The 22,583-nt window shown below is 45.3% G+C and overlaps 1 protein-coding gene across 3 annotated transcripts in view; it reads right to left on the bottom strand.

Annotated features, from left to right (window-relative positions):
- Positions 1–22,004, bottom strand: part of LOC132385156 (cell surface glycoprotein MUC18-like) — a 149,905-nt gene extending 127,901 nt beyond the window's left edge. For 2 of the 3 annotated variants that reach the window (XM_059956977.1, XM_059956978.1), the window contains exon 1: positions 21,865–22,004. In XM_059956977.1, the coding sequence (XP_059812960.1) occupies positions 21,865–21,949 (85 nt within the window). In that variant the 5' untranslated portion in view covers positions 21,950–22,004. The remainder of the gene's footprint in view (positions 1–21,864) is intronic. The other variant, XM_059956980.1, reaches the window with a different exon arrangement.
- Between the last annotated feature and the right edge of the window lie 579 nt (positions 22,005–22,583).

Here is a 22,583-nt window from a genome sequence, read left to right on the forward strand (position 1 = left end):
CCCCTCTCTCCCTACCACTCTCCACACCCCCTCCTTCACTACCACTCTCCCACACTCCCTCCCTCCCTACCACTCTCCACACTCCTCCCTCCCACTCTCCACACTCCCTACCCTCCCACTCTCCACATTCCCTCCCTCCCTCCCAACCACCTCCACACTCCCTCCCTCCTACTCCACACTCCCCCCCACACTACCACTCTCCACATCCCTCCCTACCACTCTCCACATCCCACCCTCCCTCCCACTCCCCACACCCCCCACCCCACCACCCCCACACCCCTCCCCACCCACCACCCCACACCCCCACCCCACCACTCCCACACACCCCCCACCACCACCACACACCCTCCCACCCCCACACCACCAACACCCTCCCAACCACCCCCACACCCCCACCCACCCACCCCACACACCCCCCCCACCCAACCCACCCCACACCCCCACCCACCACCACCACACACCCCCACCCCACCACACCCCCACACCCACCCACCCACCACACCCACCCCCCACCCACCACCCACCACACCCCCCCACCCACCACCCCACACCCCCCCCACCCACACCCACCCCACCCCACCCCCCCACACCACCTCCACACCCACCCACCCACCACCTCCACACCCCCCCTCCCACCACACCACTCCACACCCCTCCCAACCACCTCCCACACCCACCCCTCCACACCCACACTCCCTCCCCACACCACCCCTCCCCCCACCACTCCCACACCCTCACTACCACCTCCACACCCCCCCTACCACCCCACACCCATCCCTCCCTACCACTCCCACACCCCCACCACCACCTCCACATCCCTCCCTCCCACCACCTCCACACTCCCTCCCTCCCTCCATACCACTTCCACACTCCCTCCCTACCACTCTCCACACCCATCCCTCTCACTCTCCACACTCCCTCCCTCACTACCACTCTCCCTCCTCCCTACCACCTCCACACCCTCCCTCACTACCACTCTCCACACTCCCTCCCTACCACTCTCCACACTCTATCCCTCCCTACCACTCTCCACACTCCCTCCCTCCTACTCTCCACACTCCCTCTCTCCACACTCCCTCCCTTACTACCACTCTCCACATTCCCTCCCTCCCTACCACTCTCCACACTCCATCCCCTCTCACTCTCCACACTCCCTCCCTCACTACCACTCTCCCTCCCTCCCTACCACTCTCCACACCCCCTCCTTCACTACCACTCTCCACACCCCCTCCCTCCCTACCACTCTCCACACTCCCTCCCTCCTCCCTCTCCTCCCACACCCCACACTACCCTCCCCCACTCTCCACATTCCCTCCCTCCCTCCTACCACTCTCCACACTCCCTCCCTCCCTCCTACTCCCCACACTCCCTCCCTACCACTTCTCCACACCTCCCTACCCTCCCTACCACTCTCCACACTCCCTCCCTCCTACTCTCCACACTCCCTCCCTCACTACACTCTCACATTCCCTCCCTCCTACCACTCTCCACATTCCTCCCTCCCTCTCCACTCTCCACATCCCTCCCTCCATACCACTCTCCACACTCCTCCCCTACCACTCTCCACACTCCTCCCTACCACTCTCCACATTCCCTCCCTCCTACCACTCTCCACACTCCCTCCCTACCACTCACCACACTCCCTCCCTCCCTCCATACCACTTTAAACACTTCCTCCCTACCACTCTCCACACTCCCACCCTACCACTCTCCACATTCCCTCCCACCCTACCCACTCTCCACATTCCCTCCCTCCCTACCACTCTCCACATCCTCCTCCCACTCTCCACATTCCCTCCCTCCCTACCACCTCTCCACACTCCCTCCCTACCACTCACCACACTCCCTCCCTCCCCTCCATACCACTTTAAACACTTCCTCCCTACCACTCTCCACACTCCCACCCTACCACTCTCCACACTCCCTCCCTCCCTACCACTCTCCACACTCCCTCCCTCCTACTCTCCACACTCCCTCCCTCACTACCACTCTCCACATTCCCTCCCTCCCTACCACTCTCCACACTCCCTCCCTCCTACTCTCCACACTCCCTCCCTCCCTACCACTCTCCACACTCTATCCCTCCCTACCACTCTCCACACTCCCTCCCTCCTACTCTCCACACTCCCTCTCTCCACACTCCCTCCCTCACTACCACTCTCCACATTCCCTCCCTCCCTACCACTCTCCACACTCCCTCCCTCCCTCCCTCCATACCACTTTCCACACTCCCTCCCTACCACTCTCCACACTCCATCCCCTCTCACTCTCCACACTCCCTCCCTCACTACCACTCTCCCTCCCTCACTACCACTCTCCACACTCCCTCCCTCACTACCACTCTCCACACTCCCTCCCTCCCTACCACTCCCCACACCCCCTCTCTCCCTACCACTCTCCACACCCCCTCCTTCACTACCACTCTCCACACTCCCTCCCTCCCTACCACTCTCCACACTCCCTCCCTTCCTACCTCTCTCCACACTTCCTCCCTACCACTCTCCACACTCCCAACCTACCACTCTCCACACTCCCTCCCCTCCCTCCTACTCTCCACACTCCCTCCCTACCACTCTCCACACTCCCTCCCTCCCTACCACTCTCCACACTCCCTCCCTCCTACTCTCCACACTCCCTCCCTCACTACCACTCTCCACATTCCCTCCCTACCACTCTCCACATTCCCTCCCTCCCTCCCACTCTCCACATTCCCTCCCTCCCTACCACTCTCCACACTCCCTCCCTACCACTCTCCACACTCCCTCCCTACCACTCTCCACACTCCCTCTCTCACTACCACTTTCCACATTCCCTCCCTCCCTACCTACCACTCTCCACACTCCCTCCCTCCCTCCCTCCCACTCTCCACACTCCCTCCCTCCCTCTCTCCACACTCCCTCCCTCTGTACCACTCTCCACACTGTCCCTCCCTACCACTCTCCCCACTCCGTCCCTCCGTACCACACTCCCTCCCCCCACTCTCCACACTCCCTCCCTCCCTACCACTCTCCACACTCCCTCTCTCCCTACCACTCTCCACACTCCCTCCCTCCCTACCACTCTCCACATTCCCTCCCTCCCTACCACTCTCCACATTCCCTCCCTCCCTCCCTACCACTCTTCCTTGTACACAAATCTGCATATCTCTCACATTTATTTACAATATCCGACACTGTAGAGCCTTGAACAGTGAAGAAAGTTAAGGAGCAACGTATTCAAAATACTGGAGCAACTCAGCAGGTCAGGCAGCATCTATGGAAATGAGTAAAATTGATATCGCAAACACGAGGAAATCTGCAGATGCTGGAAATTCAAGCAACATACACAAAATGCTGGTGGAATGCAGCAGGTCAGACAGCATCTATAGGGAGAAGCGCTGTCGATGTTTCGGGCCGAGACCCTTCGTCAGGACCCAATTAAGTATACGTCCACTTGAGGGACAATAAACAGATCTCTAACAAGAGCACTAAAAGCCTACCATTTCCATTCATATCCGTCAAATCATATCTTTCATCAATTCCCTGATTTCTAGAACCCTAAAAAAGTCTGTGAAACATGAAATGGGTGGGGAGATGCACAGTTCACACTGCTTAAAACTAAGCAGTTTTGATTATTACTGCCTACTGCTTTCAACAGAGATTACAGAGGCAAATCGACTCAATGACTAAGTATCATGTGGGAAGGGGCCAGCAATTCAGCCATTGTGTCCACAATTTTAAACAGAACTGAGTATCTGCTTTAATGCATGATTTCATCTGATTTGCAAAATGTCAGCTTTTGTAACCATGATCAGTCAGTTTAGACACTGGCGGTGTAATATGAGTAATCAGAGCGGTCAGCTGAGCCTATTCCAGAACAGAAGCTGAAGTTAAATATCACTGGAAACAAGACAGTTTTTTCTCTGGTCACTGACTGTTGGCCACCTGTAAGGTTCTGTACTCCCAGAATGAGTGAAGCAAGTGGAAAGAAGCACCACAAACCAGAAGCCATGTATACAGTGCCTATGAAAAGAATTCACACCCTTGTTGGAAGTTGTCATGTTTTATTGTGTTACAACATTGAATGACAGTGGATTTAATTTGGCTTTTTTGACACTGATCAATAGAAAAGGACTCTTTTGTGTCAAAGTGAAAACAGGTCTCTGCTAAGTGACCTAAATTAATTACAAATATAAAATAATTGATTGCATAAGTATTCCCCCCCCCCTTTAATATGAAACCAAGGCATCACTGGTGCAGCCAATGGGTTTTCGAAGTCACACAATTAGTTAAATGGAGATCACCTGTGTGCAGTCACCGTGTTTCAATTAATTGTAGCAAAAACACACCTGTGTCTGGAAGGTCCAACTGCTGGTGAGTCAGTTTCCTGGCAAAAACTACACCATGAAGACAAAAGAGCACTCCAAACAACTCCGCGAAAAGGTTATTGAAAAGCACAGGTCAGCAGCTGGATACAAGAAAATTTCCAAGTCACTGAATATCCGTCGGAGTACAGTTAAACCATTCATCAAGAAATGGAAAGAATATGGCACAGCTGTAAATCTGCCCAGAGCAGGCCATCCTCAAACTGAGTGACCGTGCAAGAAAGGACTAGTGAGGGAGGCCACCAAGAGACCTATGACAACTCTGGAGGAGTTACGAGCTTCAGTGGCCGAGATGGGAGAGACTGCACGTACAACAACTGTTGCCCGGGTGTTTCACCAGTCGCAGCTTTATGGGAGAGTGGCAAAGAGAAAGCCACTGTTTGGGGAAAAAACGCATGAAATCTTGGCTAGAGTTTGCCAGAAGGCATGTGGGAGACTCTGAAGTCAGCTGGAAAAAGGTTCTATGGTCTGATGAAACCAAAATTGAACTTTTTAGCCATCAGACTAAATGCTATGACACCATGCATCTTGCCTTGAAGCGTGGTTGTGGCTGTATCATGCTGTGGGGGTGCTTCACTGCAGCAGGCTTTGAAAGGCTTGTGAAGGTGGAGGGTAAAATGAATGCAGCAAAATACAGGGAAATCCTGGAGGAAAAGCTGACGCAGTCTGCAAGCGAACTGCAGCTTGGGAGAAGATTATCCTTGACCCCAAACATAAAGCCAAAGCTACACAGGAATGGCTTTAGAAACAACAAAGTTAATGTCCTGGAGTGGCCAAGTCAGAATCCAATTAAGAATTTGTGGCTGGACTTGAAAAGGGCTGTTCACTCATGATCCCCATGCAATCTGACAGAGCTTGAGCAGTTTTGTAAAGAAGAATGGGGAATCATTGCAGTGTCCAGATGTGCAAAACTGATAGAGACCTATGCACACAGACTCAAGGCTGTAATTGCTACCAAAGGTGCATCTACTAAATACTGAATTGAAGTACTTATGCAATCAATTATTTTGTGTTTAATAATTGTAATAAATTTAGAACAATTTGTAGAAATTTGTTTTCACTTTGACATGTAAGAGTCTTTTCTGTTGATCTGTGTCAAAAAAGCTGAATTAAATCCACTGTGATTCAATGCTGTAAAAGAATAAAACATGAAAACTTACAAGGGCGGGGTGAATACTTTTTATAGGCACTGTACATTAAAAACAGCAAAGCACTATAGTCAACCTTGCAATACAAAATAAAATTACAGTACATCCATCGCATGGCACTATCTCTTGTGTATTTTTTTTTATTTGAAACATGCTTTAAATTATTCTTTGTGTAAATAAATCCCTTCTGATACCAGCTATAAATAAAAGCATTAAAAAATAGGCATTTGATCTTTCTAACCTGCTCTACTAGATCATGGCTGATCCAGTATGGCCACAATATTACCTGCCTAATCTTGCCATTGGCTTCGAATCAACCACGGTCTTAAATATATCTCATAACTCACCTGCCACAGCTCTCTAGGATAAAAAAATACCAGAGAATTCCTACTCATTACCTTTTTAAATGTGCAGCTCCATATTTTGAAACTCTGCCCCACTGGGTCCAGATAACCCCACTAAGTTTATTCTTTTTATTCTGTCTACTCCCTGAATAATTATTAACCAGAGGCTACTCTTTCAGCAGCCACCCAATCAACCAGAAGAACGCCATCCCATCCTTCTATATTCCAGTGAGCATTGACATAACCTGTTCAACTTTCTTTCATATGTCAAGCGCTTAATCCCAGGAATCACTCTAATGAAACTTCACTGCCTATCCTTCCTTTAACGTGGAGACCAGATCTATATGTAGTCCAAGTGCTGTCTCTCTCCCTGTAACACATTTCAAACCTCTGTCAGCATGAACTCTTAAACACAATCTGATTTTGTTCACTAGGACACAAAAGGATTTTTCAATACATCAAAATATTTGGGCAAGGACTTTTTCACCTAAACATTAACAAAGGAAATTGTCCTACATTTGAAGAACTGGCCTTTTTCCTTCTAGAAGTGTAACTAACTAGAAATCTACAATTGGGGTCTCAGAGTTCATCTCTTGTTTTCTATGGTAAATACTAACAATTTAGTCTTAAATTATGTGGGGCACAATAAAAGAGTTTACAGAGGATATAAACATTAAGAAATAGGATCTATGTGGTTGATGCTGATAAAGCAGTTAGAGATAAAGGAGATGACAAATTGGAAATGGAATTTAATCCAGAGAATTGAGGAGCACAAGACAAAGGCACAAATAATAAAAGAGTGGACATTGAGTGTTCTGGTCTGAAGGAACAAAGAACTCTGGAGAGTGTGACGCATATCCTAGGACCACAAAACTGTGACATCAGGCAGCTCCATTTATGAGCCCATGATCCCTGAAGTAATTTTTAAACTACTTTTGAAACTTGCCACTTTCAACAAATATGCACTGATCTATTTTATTTCTTTTACACTTTTCAGAATTGTGTCCTCTATAGTGCTGCTTCTTCCTCTTCCAACCAGAATACAACACTCTATTTCCCAGAAATATATTTCATCTGCCACAACCATCAATTCTACTGGATCACCTATACAGTATTAAACTACAAAGGATTTATGCAATATAGGAGGAGTGCGGGACATTGAGGACAAATTTGGTTCTGCCATAAACTCACTGAATGGTCTATTCCTATTTCTGTTTCCCTTGCCAAACCATGTCACTTCCTCAATGTACCCAGTCCAACTTATAACCCTTTTTCAAATTTTATCCTTCTAAGAAACAGAGACCCAGATGACACAATGTTGTTGTGAAGTGTGAAACATGCTCTTTGAACTAGGACTCACTCAAAATTACAACGTGATAAGTTAGATGTGATTTTTAAAAAAATAATCTGTAACATTGCTAATGGTAATTCATTTCTCTTTTTAAAAATAAATGTTAGGCCTAATTATAGCTTTGTGGATTTAATTGTCACCATGTGTATTTTGGTAGGAAGAAGAAAGAGGTCATGTAGCTTGGACTGTGAAAGTAATGTATTAGAGATGCATAGGATCTTGGTTATGGATACACAAATTGCAAAATGGTAAATCAAAACTATGGTTTATATCTGGATGAAAAGCATGTTGTAAAGAGGTTTGAAGTAACAGTAGCTTGAAATCATAAATGTGTTTTTGTTTCTTTGTGCAGAAAATGAGGGAGAAAATAAATAATTGGAACTCAGCATAGAACTAAGCTACAAACAAGTCGAGCATGCAATTACAGATTATTGCTACAACTCGGGTAAAAGTCAATCATATGATTTAATTCTTCACGGAGGAACTGAGCTTAAAGTCAGACTCATCCTTTAACAGCCAATGCCAAATATGTTAGTTCCTCAATTTTAGTTTCTATATCATAACAAAAGATAATAGCAGCATTTTTAAAATGATAAACGATGAGAGAGGGACTGAACAATCAAAACACATTGTGATTTATGTCAGTTTCCATCATAGCCAGATCATAACATAAAAGCAGCAACCATTCTGGCAATGCGATAGACATTTTTGGTACAGCTTTGTTGTCAAAAAGAATGGCCAAAAGCCAATACGTTACTCAGTCCCTCAAGCATCTTTACAATCCTGTTGGATAGCGTCAGATCCAAAACCAAACAACTTCTCCATAGCAGGTCAAGAAACGTTTGTGCTTTGACATAATGAGTTTTTAAACAAGAGTTTCAGCAACGTTGTGACTTCAATAATACTTACACCAGCCTAACCAAAGGTACAATACCCACAAGGGTGCAGGATGCCAAACTTCCACCTGATTTTGATATAGTACATGGAAAATTTTCATTGGAGCTTGGCACTGCCCATAATAAATATTGCATGGAACATGACAGCACAGTATAGACCCTTCAGCTGGCAATGTTGTGCTGAACTTTTAACCTACTCTAAGATCAATCTAACCCTTCCCACCTACATCGTCCTCCATTTTCCTATCATTCATGTGCCTAAACATGGCTAATATATCTGCCTCTACCTGTACTTCTGGCAGGGCGTTTCATACAGCCACCGCTCTATGTAAAAATTTACTTCTGCTACGCTCCCACACTTTCCTCCATACATATTAAAATTATACCCCTCTTATTAGCCTACAAAGTCGTCTCTGGCTATCCACTCGATCTCTCTTATCTTATACACCTCTATGAAGACACCTCTCATCCTCCTGCTCCAAAGAGAAAGGCACTAGCTCGCTCAACCTGTCCTCAGAAGACACGCTCACTATAACATAACACGTGCCTTGGAATGATGCAAAGGAAAGGAGAAAGGAGTGGCAAAGAATGAGAAAGTAGGCATGAAAGCCTTATGTTACAATATTTCTGCTCATGGTCAAATTCTATTTATATTGGGATTAAATGAAAATGCTAGAATAGAACAAATGGATTTCAATGTTCTAAAAAAACTTACTCTGTACTGAGAATATTTCTCAAAACTGGCTCCCAGACAGTTCCTTTTTTTTAATGGAAAGCAACCCAGGGACATGTCATGGAAATGATGGGAATACAACAGATAGGGTTTGCTCAAAACTGCAAATTACTTTTAATAAAATGGATTAAAAAATAATTGGAAATATAATTTTAGTTTGTTTGTCATTTTCAGAACAAGTAGAACATAAATGCAGCCAGTTGAATGGCTTGAAGTGTCAGAATCAGAATCAAAATTACATTTAATATCAAGTCCAGTCAACTTTTATTGTCATTTCGACCATAATTGCTGGTACAGTGCATAGTAAAAATGAGACAACGTTTTTCAGGACCATGGTTTACATGACTCAGTACAAAAAACTAGATTGAACTACGTAATAAAAAAAACACAGAGAAAGCTATACTAGTCTACAGACCTACACTGGACTGCATAAGGTGCACAAAAACAGTGCAGGCATTACAATAAATAATAAACAGGACAATAGGGCAAGGTGTCAGTCCAGGCTTCATGTATTGAGGAGTCTGATAGCTTGGGGGAAGAAACTGTTACATAGTCTGGTCATGAGAGCCCGAATGCTTCGGTGCCTTTTCCCAGACGGCAGGAGGGAGAAGAGATTGTATGAGGGGTGCATGGAGTCCTTCATAATGCTGTTTCCTTTGCGGATGCAGCGTGTAGTGTAAATGTCCGTGATGGGATAGTGTCACATCTGCAGAAAGGGAGGATGTCATGGAGGGCTTGTCAACTGAGTCAGTATGGGTGGAAGTCAGAAACAAGAAAGGAGCAACCACTCACTCCACTGGCAGTGTTCTATAGTCCCACAGTAGTAACAGAGACACCAAGGAGAAAATTGGGAGACAGATGTTGCAAGGTGCAAAAAAAGTAGCAGGGTTGTTGTCATGGGGGAACTTCCCGAGTATTGATTGGCACCTCCTTGTTGCAAAGTTTGGATGGGGCAGAATTTGTTAGGTGTGTCCAGGAAGGATTCGACAATAAGAGATGGCCATATTGTATCTGGTGCTCAGCAATGGACCGGGTCTGTTGACAGATCTTTCAGTGGGATAGCATTTTAGAGGCAGTGATCACAACTTCCTGACCTTTACTGTAGCCTTGGGTAGGGAAAGGAGCAGACAGTATGGGAAAGTACTTCATAGGGGGAGGGCAATTTATGATTTGATTAGGCAAGAACTTGCAAGAATATACTGGGAACAGATGCACTCAGGGTTATGTGAAACAGAAATAAGGAGGTTGTTCAGGGAACACTTGCATGAGGTTCTGGATAGGTTTTTCCTGACGAGGCAGGGAAAGGATGGTAGAGTGAAGGAACCATAGTCGACAATGGGGAGAAGGAAGCATACTTAAAGCATAGTCAAGAGGGAGAAAGAAAGATTTAGGAAGCAAGGATTAGACAAGGCTCTTGACAGTCGAAAGGTAGCCAGGAAGGAGTTTAAGAAGGGGCCTCTGAGAGTGAGAAGGTGACATGGGAAGACATTGGCAAGTAGATTTAATGAAAACTCCAAGGCATTTTGCACATTTGTGAAGAACAGAAGAATGACTAGAGTGAGGGTAGGACCAATCAGGGATAAAGGAGGAAACATGTACCTGGAGTCGGAGGAAGTAGGGAATGTCATTAATGAGGACTTTGCTTCAGTATTCACCAGTGATAAACAAGAGGACTGCATAGAACAGACTAATATGTCGACGTTAAGAGTGAGAATGTACTGAAACATTTGGATAGATAAGTCCCCAGGGCCAAACGGAATATTTATTCATTTATCCAGAGATACAGGTGTGGAAAAGGCCCTTCCTGCCCTTTGAACTGCATCACCCAGCAACCCGTGACTGATTAAAACCTAACCAAATCGTAGACAATTTACAATGAATAACCAGCCTAGCTGCTATGTCTTTGGACTGTCGAAGGAAATCAGAACACCCGGAGAAAGCCCATGCATTCCACTGTGCAGAGACTCCTTACAAAGGATGCCAGGATTCAACTTTGAACTCTGACACCCTGAGCTAACCGCCATGCTATTTGGTATCCATCCGATTGTTTGGCTGGAGGGCGGTCACATAATTTGTCCCAGGTTACTACGGGAACCAAAGGAACAGATTGCTGTACTGATTTTTCATCCTTACTGGCCACAGGAGTACCTGAAGATTGGAAGTGGCAAACGCTATTCCTTTGCTGAAGAAAGGTAACAGGAATAATCTTGGGAATTATAGGCTTGTGAGTTTTAAATTGGTAGTGCACAAACTATTGAAGAAGATTCTTAGAGACAGGATGTGGTATCCATGGATTTAGTAAGGCATTCAAAAAGTTAGGAGGCATGGGATCCAGGAAAAGCTTATTGTATGGATTCAGAATTGGCTTATCCATAGAAGGCAGAAGGTGATAGTAAATGGAGAATATTCTGCCTGTAGATCAGTGACTAGTGGTGTTCCACAGGGATCAGTTCTGGAACCTCTGCTGTTTGTGATTTTTATAAATGAGGAAGAGGAAGGGCAGGTTAGTAAGTTTTCAGATGACACAAAGGTTGGTGGTGTTGTGGATTGTGTAGAAGGTTGTCATAGGTTACAACAGGACATTGATAGGGCACAGAGCTGGGCTAAGAAGTGGTAGTTGGTGTTCAATCCAGGAAAATGTGAAATGATACATTTTGGAAGGTTGAATTTGAAGGCAGAGTACAAGTTAGTGACAGGATTCTTAGCAGTGTGGAGGAACATAGAGATCTTGAGATCCACGTCCAGATTTCTCAAAATTGCAAATTGAGAGTGTAGTTAAGAAGGCTTGTGTGTATTGGCTGTAATTAGTTGGGGGTCTGAGTTCAAGAGCCAGGAGGTAATGTTGCTGCTCTTTAAAACTCTGGTTAGATCACACTTGGAGTATTGTGTTCAGTTCTGATCTCTAGGGCTTTTCTCTTTGGAACAAAGGAGGATGAGAAGTGACTTGATAGAGGTGTATAAGAGAGGAGGCACCGATAGAGTGGACAGCCAGTGCCTGTACTGCGCTGCATTGTTCTATGTAACTGACATCAAAGGTTTGCTTGAAAACTTTCTATGACTCCAGAAATGGCTCATGTTACACTTTGCATGTATACAAAGGATTATCCGCACTTGCTCCAAGAGTTCGCAATGTGCTTTATTTAGATTTTTCTTTGAAAATAGATTTCAAGGGAGATTAAAGAGTGAAATACTCTTTCACCTCCAACACCTGGCCTTCAGTCTTGCCCAGACAGATGCAATGAACACGTCGCCCATGGCTCTGTATGGATTTAGCCTGAGACATTCTCCACCCGGTTCTTCATAGGCACTGATCCAGTAGCAATTTACAATGGTGGGTGTTACATGGAATTATGCCAGGTAAAATGGAGAATATGTTAGTTCTTGAGGCTAGAAAACATATCACGTTACATACATTTAAACTAACACATTCAATTGCTAAGATGCATTAGTATATAAATATCTTCACCATTCATCTAGGGTCATGGTCCAATGACTAAAAGTTCAAAGTTTAAAGTAAACTTTATTTTCAGAGTACATACACGTCACCATATACAACTCTGAAATCCTTCTTCCTGCAGGCATACTCAGCAAATCTATAGAATAGTAACTATAACAGGGTCAATGAAAGATCAACCAGAATGCAGAAGACAACAAACTGTGCAAATATAAATAAACAGCAATAAATAATGAGAACACGATAAGGAAGTCCTTAAAGTGAGATTATTGGTTGAGGGAACATCTCAACAAATGAGTGTAGTTATCCCCTTTTGTTCAAGAACATTGATGGTTGAGGGGTAGTAACTGTTCTAGAACCAGGTGGTGCGAGTCCTGAGGCTCTTGTACCTTTCACCTGACGGCAGCATCAAAACCAGAGCGTTGCCTGGGTGGTGGGGATTTCTGATGATGGATGCAGTTTTCCTATGACAGTGTTTCATGTAGATGTGCTCAATGAAGTACTAGGCCAAATCTGCTACCATTTGTAGTATTTGTCACTCAAAGGCACTGGTGTCTCCATATCAGGCTGTGATATAGCCAATCAATACACTCTCCGCTACATATCAAGAGAAGCTTGTCAAAGTTTCTAATGCCATGCTGAATCTGCAGAGACTCCTGAGGAAGTAGAGGTGCTTTATATAATAGTTCCTCTGAGATAGTAACACTCAGGAGTTTAAAGTTACTGACCCTCTCTACTCCGATCCTTCGTTGAGGACTGGTTCATGGACCTCTGGTTTCCCTCTACTGAAGTCTTCAATCAGTTCCTTGGTCTTGCTAACATTGAGTGAGAATTTGTTGTTATTACACCACTCGGGCAAATTTCCAATCTCCCTCCTGCACTGATTCATCAACCCCTTTGATGACAGTGGTGTTATCAGCAAACTTGTATATGGCGTTGGAGCTGTGCTTAGCCTCACAGTCATAGATGTAAAGGGAGTCGAGCAGGGGGCAAAGCACACAGCCTCGTGGTCACCTGTACTGATGGAGATTGTGGAGGAGATGTTTTTGCCAATTCAAACTGACTGGGGTCAACAAGTGAGGAAATCCAGGATCCAATTGCACAAGAGGGTATTGAGGCCCAGGTCTTGGAGTTTGCTGATTAGTTTTGAGGGGATGATGGTGTTAAATGTTGAGTTGTAATCAATAAAGAGCATCCTGATATACACATCTTTGCTATCCAGAAGAGCCAATGAGATGGCATCTGCTGTGGACCTGTTGCTCGGGTAGGCAAATTGGAGTGGATCCAAGACACCTCTCAGGCAGGAGCAGATATGTTTCAATACCAGCCTTTCAAAACACTTCAGCACCGTGGGTGTAAGTGTCACTGGGCGATAGTCGTTGCGGCAAGTTACTACGTTCTTCTTGGGCAGCGGTATGATTGAAGCCCAAGAAGCAGGTGGGTACTACACACTGCCGGAGTGAGAGGTTGAAGATATCAGTGAATGACACATGCTGTCAAAATTCTGCCAAAACAGTTGTGTGGCTTTGCCATCCATCCTGCTAAGATGATAAGTGAGTAGAGATATGTTTAATGAGAAGGACATTTCCATACCAGCTTCCCAAAGGGATAAAAAGATGAAAATAATCTTGAGATTGTACTGAGCACCAAAGGTATTGAGGTTCATATAATTTCAACTTCCGGAGTCCAACAGTAAACAATTTGTACAGAATGACAATACTGATAATAGTAATCGGGCTTGATTTCTGGTGCTATAATGCAAATTCATTTGGTTTGCATTTATTCTATAACTAGTGAGACTTGTAACATACACAAAATGCTGGAGGAACTCAGCAGGTTAGGCAGCACCTATGGAAAAAAGTATAGTTGATATTTCGGGCCGAAACCCTTTGGCAGGACTGGAGGTAAAAGCTGAGGAGTAGATTTAAAAGGTGGGTGGAGGGGAGAGAGAAATGCCAGGTGATAGGTGAAACTTGGAGGGAGAGGATTGAAGTAAAGAGCTGGGAAGTTGATTGATGAAAGAGACAGAAGGCCATGGAAAGAAAAAGGGAGGAGCACCAGAGGGAGGCGATGGGCGGGCAAAGAGATAAGGTGAGAGCGGGAAAAGGGAATGGGATATGGTGAAGGGGGGTGTGAGGTGGGGGCATTACTGGATGTTTGAGAAACCGATGTTCATGCCATCAGGTTGGAGGCGACCCAAAAGGAATATAAGGAGTTGCTCCTCCAACCTAAGTGTCGCCTTATCCCGGTGGTGGAGGAGGCCATGGATGGACATATCGGAATGGGAATGGGAAGTGGAATTGAAATGGGTGGCCATTGGGAGATCCCGCTTGTTCTGGCGGACGGAGTGTAGGTGCTCGGCAAAGAGGTCTCCCAATCTATGTCGGGTCTCCACCGATATACAGGAGGCCACACCGGGAGCACTGAACACAGTATATGACCCCCACAGACTCACAGGTGAAGTGTTGCCTCACCTGGAAGGACTGTTTAGGACCCTGGATGGTGGTGAGGGAAGAGGTGTAGGGGCAGGTGTAGCACTTGTTCCACTTGCAAGGGTAAGTGCAAGTGCAAGTGCCCAGAGGGGTATTAGTGGGGAGCGATGCATGGACAAGGGAGTCGCGGAGGAAAGCAGAAAGTGGTGGGGGGGAGAAAGATGTGCTTGGTGGTGGGATCCCTTTGGAGGTGGCGGAGGTTTTGGAGAATTACGTGCTGGACGCGGCAACTGGTGGGGTGGTAGGTGAGGACAAGAGGAACCCTCCCTAATAGGGTGGCGGGAGAATGGGGTAAGAGCAGACGTGTGTGAAATGAAGACATGCGGGTGAGAGCAGCATTGATGGTGGAGGAAGGGAAGGCCCTTTCTTTGAAGGAGGAGGACATCTCCTTCATTCTGGAATGAAAAGCCTCATCCTGAGAGCAGATGCAGTGGAGACAGAAGAATTGAGAGTAGGAGATGGCATTTTTACAAGTAACACAGTGGGACGAGGTGTAGTCCAGGTAGCTGTGAGAGTCTGTGGGTTTGTAATAGATATCGGTGGGTAAGCTGTCTCTGGAGATAGAAACAGTGAGGTCATGGAAGGGAGATGTTGGAAATGGACGAGGTGAATTTGAGGGCAGGGTGGAATTGGAGGCCAAGTGGATGAAATCGACAAATTCAACACGCAAGAAGCAACACCAATGCAGTCGTCAATGTAGCGTAGAAAAAGCGTGGGACAATCACCAGTGTAGGCTTGGGACATAGACTGTTCCACGTAGCCAACGGACAGGCAGGCATAGCTGGGACCAATGCGAGTGCCCATGACCACCCCTTTTGTTTGAAGGAAGTGGGAGGAGTCAAAGGAGAAATTATTAAGAGCGAGGTCAAGTTCTGCTAGGCGGAGGAGAATGGTGGTGGAAGGGAACTGGGTAACAAAAGGAAGTAACAAAAGAAATTGATGAGGGTAGGGCAGTGGATGTGATCTACATGGACTTTAGCAAAGCATTTGACAAGGTCCCTCATGAGAGACTCATTCAGAAACTCAAGAGGCATGGGATAAGTGGAACCTTGGCTGTTCGGATAAAAAACTGGCTTAAAGGAAGAAAGCAGAGGGTGGTTGTGGAAGGGAAGTATTCTGCCTGGAGGTCGGTGACTAGTGGAGTGCCACAGGGATCTCTCCTGGGACCCCTGCCATTTGTGATTTTTATAAATGACCTGGAGAGGCAGAAGGATGGGTGAGTAAGTTTGCGGATGACACGAAGATTGGAGGAGTTGTGGATGGAGCTGTAATTTGTCGAAGGTTACAAGAGGATATAAGCAGGCTGCAGAGTTGGGCAGAATAATGGCAGATGGAGTTCAATCTGGACAAGTGTGAGGTGATGCATTTTGCAAGGACAAACCAGAAGACTGAGTACAGGATTAATGGTCAGTTACTTAAGAGTGTGGATGAACAAATGGACCTTGGGGTTCAAATCCATACATCCCTCAAGGTCGCTGCACAGGTTGATAGGGTAGTTAAGAAGGCCTATGGGTTGCTATGCTTCATTAACAGAGGGATTGAGTTCAAGAGTAGAGAGGTCATGCTGCAACTCTACAAATCTCTGGTGAGACCGCACTTAAAGAGTATTGTGTTCAATTCTGGTCACCTCATTATAGGAAGGATGTGGAAGCTATGGAGAGGGTGCAGAGCAGATTTACCAGGATGTTGCCTGGTTTGGAGAACAAGTCATATGAAGCAAGGTTAGTAGAGCTGGGACTTTTCTCTTTGGAGCATAGAAGAATGACAGGGGACTTGATAGAGGTCTACAAGATTTTGAGAGGCATAGATAGGGTGGATAGCCAGTACCTGTTTCCCAGGGCATGAATAGCAAACACCAGAGGGCATATGTACAAAATTAAGGGGGGGGGGGAGTTCAGGGGAGACATCAGGGGTAAGTTTTTTTACACAGAGGGTTGTGACTGCCTGGAATGACTTGCCAGGGATGGTGGTGGAGGCTAAAACATGAGGGGTATTTAAGAGCCTCTTGACAGGCACATGGATGAAAGAAAAATGGAGGATTATGGGGTAGTGTGGGTTTAGTACTTTTTTTTAGGGATTGTATGGGTCAGCACAACATGGAGGGCTGAAGGGCCTGTACTGTGCTGTAGTGTTCTGTGGTTGGGTCAGGTGTCCAGAAAGAAACAGAGAGCTTTGAGGCCTTCCTGGTGGAGGATGGAGGTGTACAGGGACTGGACATCCATCTTAAAAATAAGATGATGAGGGCCAAGGAAACTGAAATCCTTGAAAAGATCAAGAACATGTGAGGTGTCACAGATGTAGGTAGGTTGGGACTGAACCAGGGGGATAAAACAGAGTTGAGGTATGCTGATATGAGTTAGGGCTCATGAGTTTTGGGCTGAGCCCTTCATCAGGACTGGAAAGGAAGGGGGAAGATGCCAGAATTAAGGGGAAGGGAAGGAGGCTGGAAGGTAATAGGAGAAGTCGAGTGGGGTGGGAGAGATAAAGGGCTGAAGAAGAAGGAATCTGACAGGAAAGGAGAAAGGGAGGGAGGAGAGAACCCAGGGGGAAGTGATAGGCAGGTGAGAAGAGGTAAATGGCCAGAGTGAGGAACAGAAGAGAGGAGGAGGAGGGAAAATTTTTTACTAGTAGGAGACATTAATATTCATGCCAGCAGGTTGGAGGCTAACCTGGACAGAATATAAGATATTGCCCTTCCACTCTGAGGGTGGCCTCATTGCAGCACAAGACAAGGCCATGAATAAAAGTGAGACTTGCATTCAGCAAGGTATAAATTCAGTCATGTGGCAGTTTTTTTTCATTAACTGCTATCGAGCTTACATACTCGCAAATGGCAACCAACAGCATTCATCCCACATTTGGGGCACCTGGGATAGCAAGGTGTCCATGCAGAGGTGACATCAGTCTCTGTTTATCTGCAAGCTCCTTGTGAAACTATATCATTAACACAAGGTGTGAACCAGGCAAAGTTAGTCTTAACAGCAAGGACATTCCTATACCTGCACTATTTAAAATGAACCATTAGTCAGTTAGAAGAGATTCACATTCAGGTTGATCATCAAATAATTGTGGAACTTATGTCCAGAGTTAGGGAGAGCGTGCAGTCAGAAACATAAAATGCAAGAAGCAGTACTTTAGTGATGATACAAGAGAGTAGGGCTGAAACACACCACCCAAGGAGCCTTAGGACAGAGATGGCTGGGAGTCTGGAGATGAAGAATGTGCATGGGAATCCCGTAGTATTCTCCTACATCCAGCCCCAAGAAAAAATGCAGTTGGAAAACAGATTTATTTAACAGTAGCAAACACATCTCACATTCTGCAGCTCCAGATGTCTGTCAGGACTGCTCTCCTTATAAAGATGAAGGTCATTGTCATTCTAACTATTTAACCACTGCACTAGGTCTGAATCAGCATGACATGAAGATATGCTTTAAACACCATTCTAAAACAGAATACTGTACACAGGGAAGTCAGACTAATCACGGACTGCTGCTGCGTAGTTATAAGGATGGAAATTGGGGTGGGGTGGAGGGCGATAGGCAAGTGTTCAAAACTGGCTTAGAACCAAAAAAAGTCACACCCTTGAGTGCTGGCAACCCTTGGCTGAGTGATAAAAGTATTAATCTTTTGATAACTTTGAGCATACTTCTAGAAAACAATTTCAATGTATGCTTCTTTATAAGAAATTAAAGCATTCTTTCATTGGGTGAAGATACAGCCATATCCTCAAACTTTTTAAATATATTTTTGGCTTCTAAATAGATCTTCTTACAACCTGAAAACTTCCATTTTTAATTGCTTCCTCCAAATGAACATTGTCATAGGAGTGACACAAGTAGCATTTTCCCAGTGGTTCACGTCAGCTACACTATATAATCCAGAACTTTCCAACATTCTCCTTCTGTGGTAATTTAGGATTCATACCAGTTATGCTTTTGTTGTCAAATTGTTGTACACAATTTCCATTAACCTTGATTTTCTTTTACCCCGAGATTCATTACATTTACATTTTCTCCTTCTTTGCTTCTTGTTCTCCTGTACTCTACAGAAATCTACAGCCAAAGGTATTGAACAGTTTACAACAATTTGCACAGAAACTAGTCCTTGATGTGGTTCACAGTTCTGACTTTCATTGAGTCAGCTGTGCCCCACCTACCACCTTCTCAGGAGAGCTAGGATGGCCAATCAATGCTGGTCTGGTCAGCAGGGCCCAGATCTAGAAACATAAGCATTGAGCCCATTTATCTCAGTCTGTGTGGTTGTGTCTCGTTGACCTGCTTTCAAATCATATATTAGTTTGTAAGCTCTGAGCAGGGCTTGTTCACTGAGGGCTTCTTACTTTGGCAGTCCTGTCCCAAATGTTGGTTTACATCAAAGCAGTTGCTGCAACAGAGCTTGCTTACTTTCTGATTTAGTTGTCAAGAGTGTAAAGGTGAGGCCAGGGCTGGCTGTTCTCTACCCAAAGCCAGTATGGCTGGACAATCTCTTCCCTGACTTCACTTCTGAACTGCCTTTGCTTATTACCTGTGCTTAAACGGACAGCCAAATGGTGGAGCAAGAACCGGGACGGCTGGCTCACACAGAGCTCAAAACTCAGCACCACATTAGTTAGGACACATTAGAATATTGTGTTCTTTATGGAAGGGATGCGGAGGCATGGGAGAGGGAGCAGAGGAGTTTTGCCAGGATGCTGCCTGGTTTGGGGACAGGTCTGACAAGCTGAAGTGGTTTTTGAGAGCAGCGGAGGCTGAGGGGAGATGTGATAGAAGTTTACAATATGAGGCATATAGACAGCCGGTGTCATCTTCCCAGGGCTGGGATGTCTAATACCAGAGGGCATGAAATAAAGGTGAGAGGGGAAAAAGTTCAAAGAAGGTGTGTTTTTACACAGAGAGCGGTGGATGTCTGGAATGCACTGCCTGGGGTGATGGTGGAGGCAGACAGCATGAATGTTTAAAGATAGACAAACAGAGAAGGTGGGGGATGAGGGTATTATCAATGTGGGGGGAGAGGGATTATATTAATTTGGAATTATTGTTTTAATTAGTTTGGTACAACATGGTGGGCTAAAGGACCTGTGCTGTGCTGTACTGCTCTGAAAGAGTTCAAAGGAGGGACAATCATGCATAGCCTAATGTTTAAGCAGTTAAGCACGAGATAAGAAGTACCATCTTGTGCTTGATTTGGCACAAACTGGGAGACAATGCTGCATTGGTCTGGGCGAGGTAGTTGTCCTGTTCTCAAAAACCTGAAACATGACCCCTGGTGGAAAGAGCGAGCACCGCTTATTAGCATTGGGGAGAGGCTAACAGGCTGGCTCACTTCACCGAATTGGGGGTGGGGGGGATTATTGTTTGAAGCCTGAATCAAAGACGGCCACTTTGGGACCACATCAAGACGACTGAAGAGATTATCATGCCGTTCAGAAAAATGCTTTGATTCAAAAATGGAGAAAAATGACTTGTTGCACTGAAAATGGGTACATTGGTAATAATTTTAGAAATCAAGAAATGTCTCCTGAATTAAAATTAGAACGTTTTCATGGACTAAGCACACAATGGAAATGATATCTCAACCAAGTAGTACAACTAACACAAGAATTAGTACAGAGGGGTATTAGAACAAGTAGCATTCAAACTTAAAATACAGAAGAATAAATTAGGAAAGAACAAATTGCTAGTAAAGTTTAAAAATAAAGTCTCAGAGAGATGAAAACAGACTTAATCTGCATGCATTCCTCTAACATGTAAGAGCTAATGAATGCCCACAGAGTTTAGGTTCTGGGGTGGGGCTGAATGACATTCAACATTCTGGTAAAGACCAACTTTACTGTACATCATCCCAAATTAGTTGAACCCATACCATTAATAGAAAGGGAGATTAATGGATCATAAAATATCTGCTTAATCACTGAGCAGTATGAAATCACATATAGTCTAACAAAACCATTCTCACTCTAGGGAGTGGCTACCGCCAGATTTAAGACTCCCTACACTCTAAAGCTCAAGAGATCTGTCTGTACGAAAACAATCAACGCCTAGGTCCTGAAATAATAATAAACAACAACAATTGGTAAAGATGCTATAGATTTTTAAACTCAGTTCCTCTGGCTGCTTTACATCCACAGATAATTCATCTGAGCATCTGACCCACTGTCTCCTGCACTTTATCACAAACTGGATAGTCTACAGAGTTGAGCGAAGCATTTGTGTTTGAGAATTTATTAATAGATTTTAAACATTCTTAATTTGCATGCACACACTTAGCACCGGGATAATTCCTAAATAATCTTGGTGGAAGTTATACGTAAAACAGATACAAGTTTTTCCAGGTGAATATTCCAATTATACTGCCTGGCGGCGATTTTATAAAAGATTTTGCGAACTCCGAAACTCCCGAAATAGAATGGTTTCTGCCCGCTTGCTATTTTTCCTCATTAGATATCTTAAAGCTTTGACTCATTCTCACATTTCCTTGCCTCCAGCACGTTTTCAAGGACCCCCGTGACTTCTTATCTCGGTCAGTAGAGTCCCCTGCCTCCCGCTTTGCTCTCGCCACTCACGTCCCGCAGAATCACGGCTCCACTTTCCTGGCAGGGATCTTCCCTAGAAGACGCGGATTGCCGCACACCTCGGATTCCGCATTTTTAAAAACCGCGGTACTGTGCGGAGAAGTTGCAACACCCGTCTGCTGCGCCGATCCCGCAGGAATTTTGATGCTGGATGTCCCGAGATTTAGGCAACGCTCCCGAAACAGTAGCCCCTTTCCTAGGACTATTCCCATCTCCTATATCAGTACAAGCTCTAACTACAGGTTCCCATCAACATTTCCCATTGCAAATCTAAACATCAAAACAAATCAAGCACAAAATTCACTCTGTGCAAACTACCAATATTTTCCTTATAAAATTCCACGAATTCTTGCAATTCCTTTTCTACTGATCTAAATGGTTTGAGCCCGTTTCTGTGCCATGTACAAACGGTGCGGACCCGCTATCAATAGACACCTGGAACTAGGGAGGGTTCTCCGCTCCCGCAGCGGAGCCTGAGGCGGGCTGGCCCCTCTCTCGACATCTCTTACCTGGGATTGGAAGGATGAATATCAGCAGGGTCAGGCAGAAGCTGCCGCTAACTGATGCTCGCCCCGGTTTGACCGCTGAAGACATGTTTCCACCTAGAGCTTAGGAAGAAGAATGAGAGATTGAGAGAGGCAGCAGCTCAGGAGTGAGGCGAGGCGCTGGAAAACAGCCAAGCCCCACCCACTGGAACCTTAACGAGCCTCCGCAAATATATCCAGCAAAAGCCATGTTTCTGGTGTAACAGAAATACATTTGCCGCAGAATGATATGCAGACGCTAGACAAGTGATTTGCATTATTATAACACCCATAACGTAGTAAAACATCCCAGGGTGTAACTAAAATTTACCACCGTACCACCTAAAACCAGAACACTGAGCAACACTGCGAATGTTTGAAATGTGAAATATAAACACAGAGTGCTGAAAATATTCCTCGGGCCCCATTCACCGAGAGAGAAACAGTTCACACTTGAGGTCGATAACTTTTCTTTGTACGGGAAAATATTACAGATAAAACAGGTTTTAGGCAAGAGACAGGAAAGGGTGGGAACCATTGAAGAGAGTGGTGTTGAACTTTTATTGTGGAGTGGCAACGATTTGGTCACAGTGAGGAGAGGTTTATTGGGTTAAATCTTGTTTGTTGGGGTTGGCAGTTCTAATGTTCAGTTGTTTAAACTTCAGAATGGGACGCTGCTGCATTCCCGCTCAGAGGTCCCGGAG

The sequence above is a fragment of the Hypanus sabinus genome, chromosome X2 (assembly GCF_030144855.1).
Source record: "Hypanus sabinus isolate sHypSab1 chromosome X2, sHypSab1.hap1, whole genome shotgun sequence".
NCBI lineage: Eukaryota > Metazoa > Chordata > Chondrichthyes > Myliobatiformes > Dasyatidae > Hypanus > Hypanus sabinus.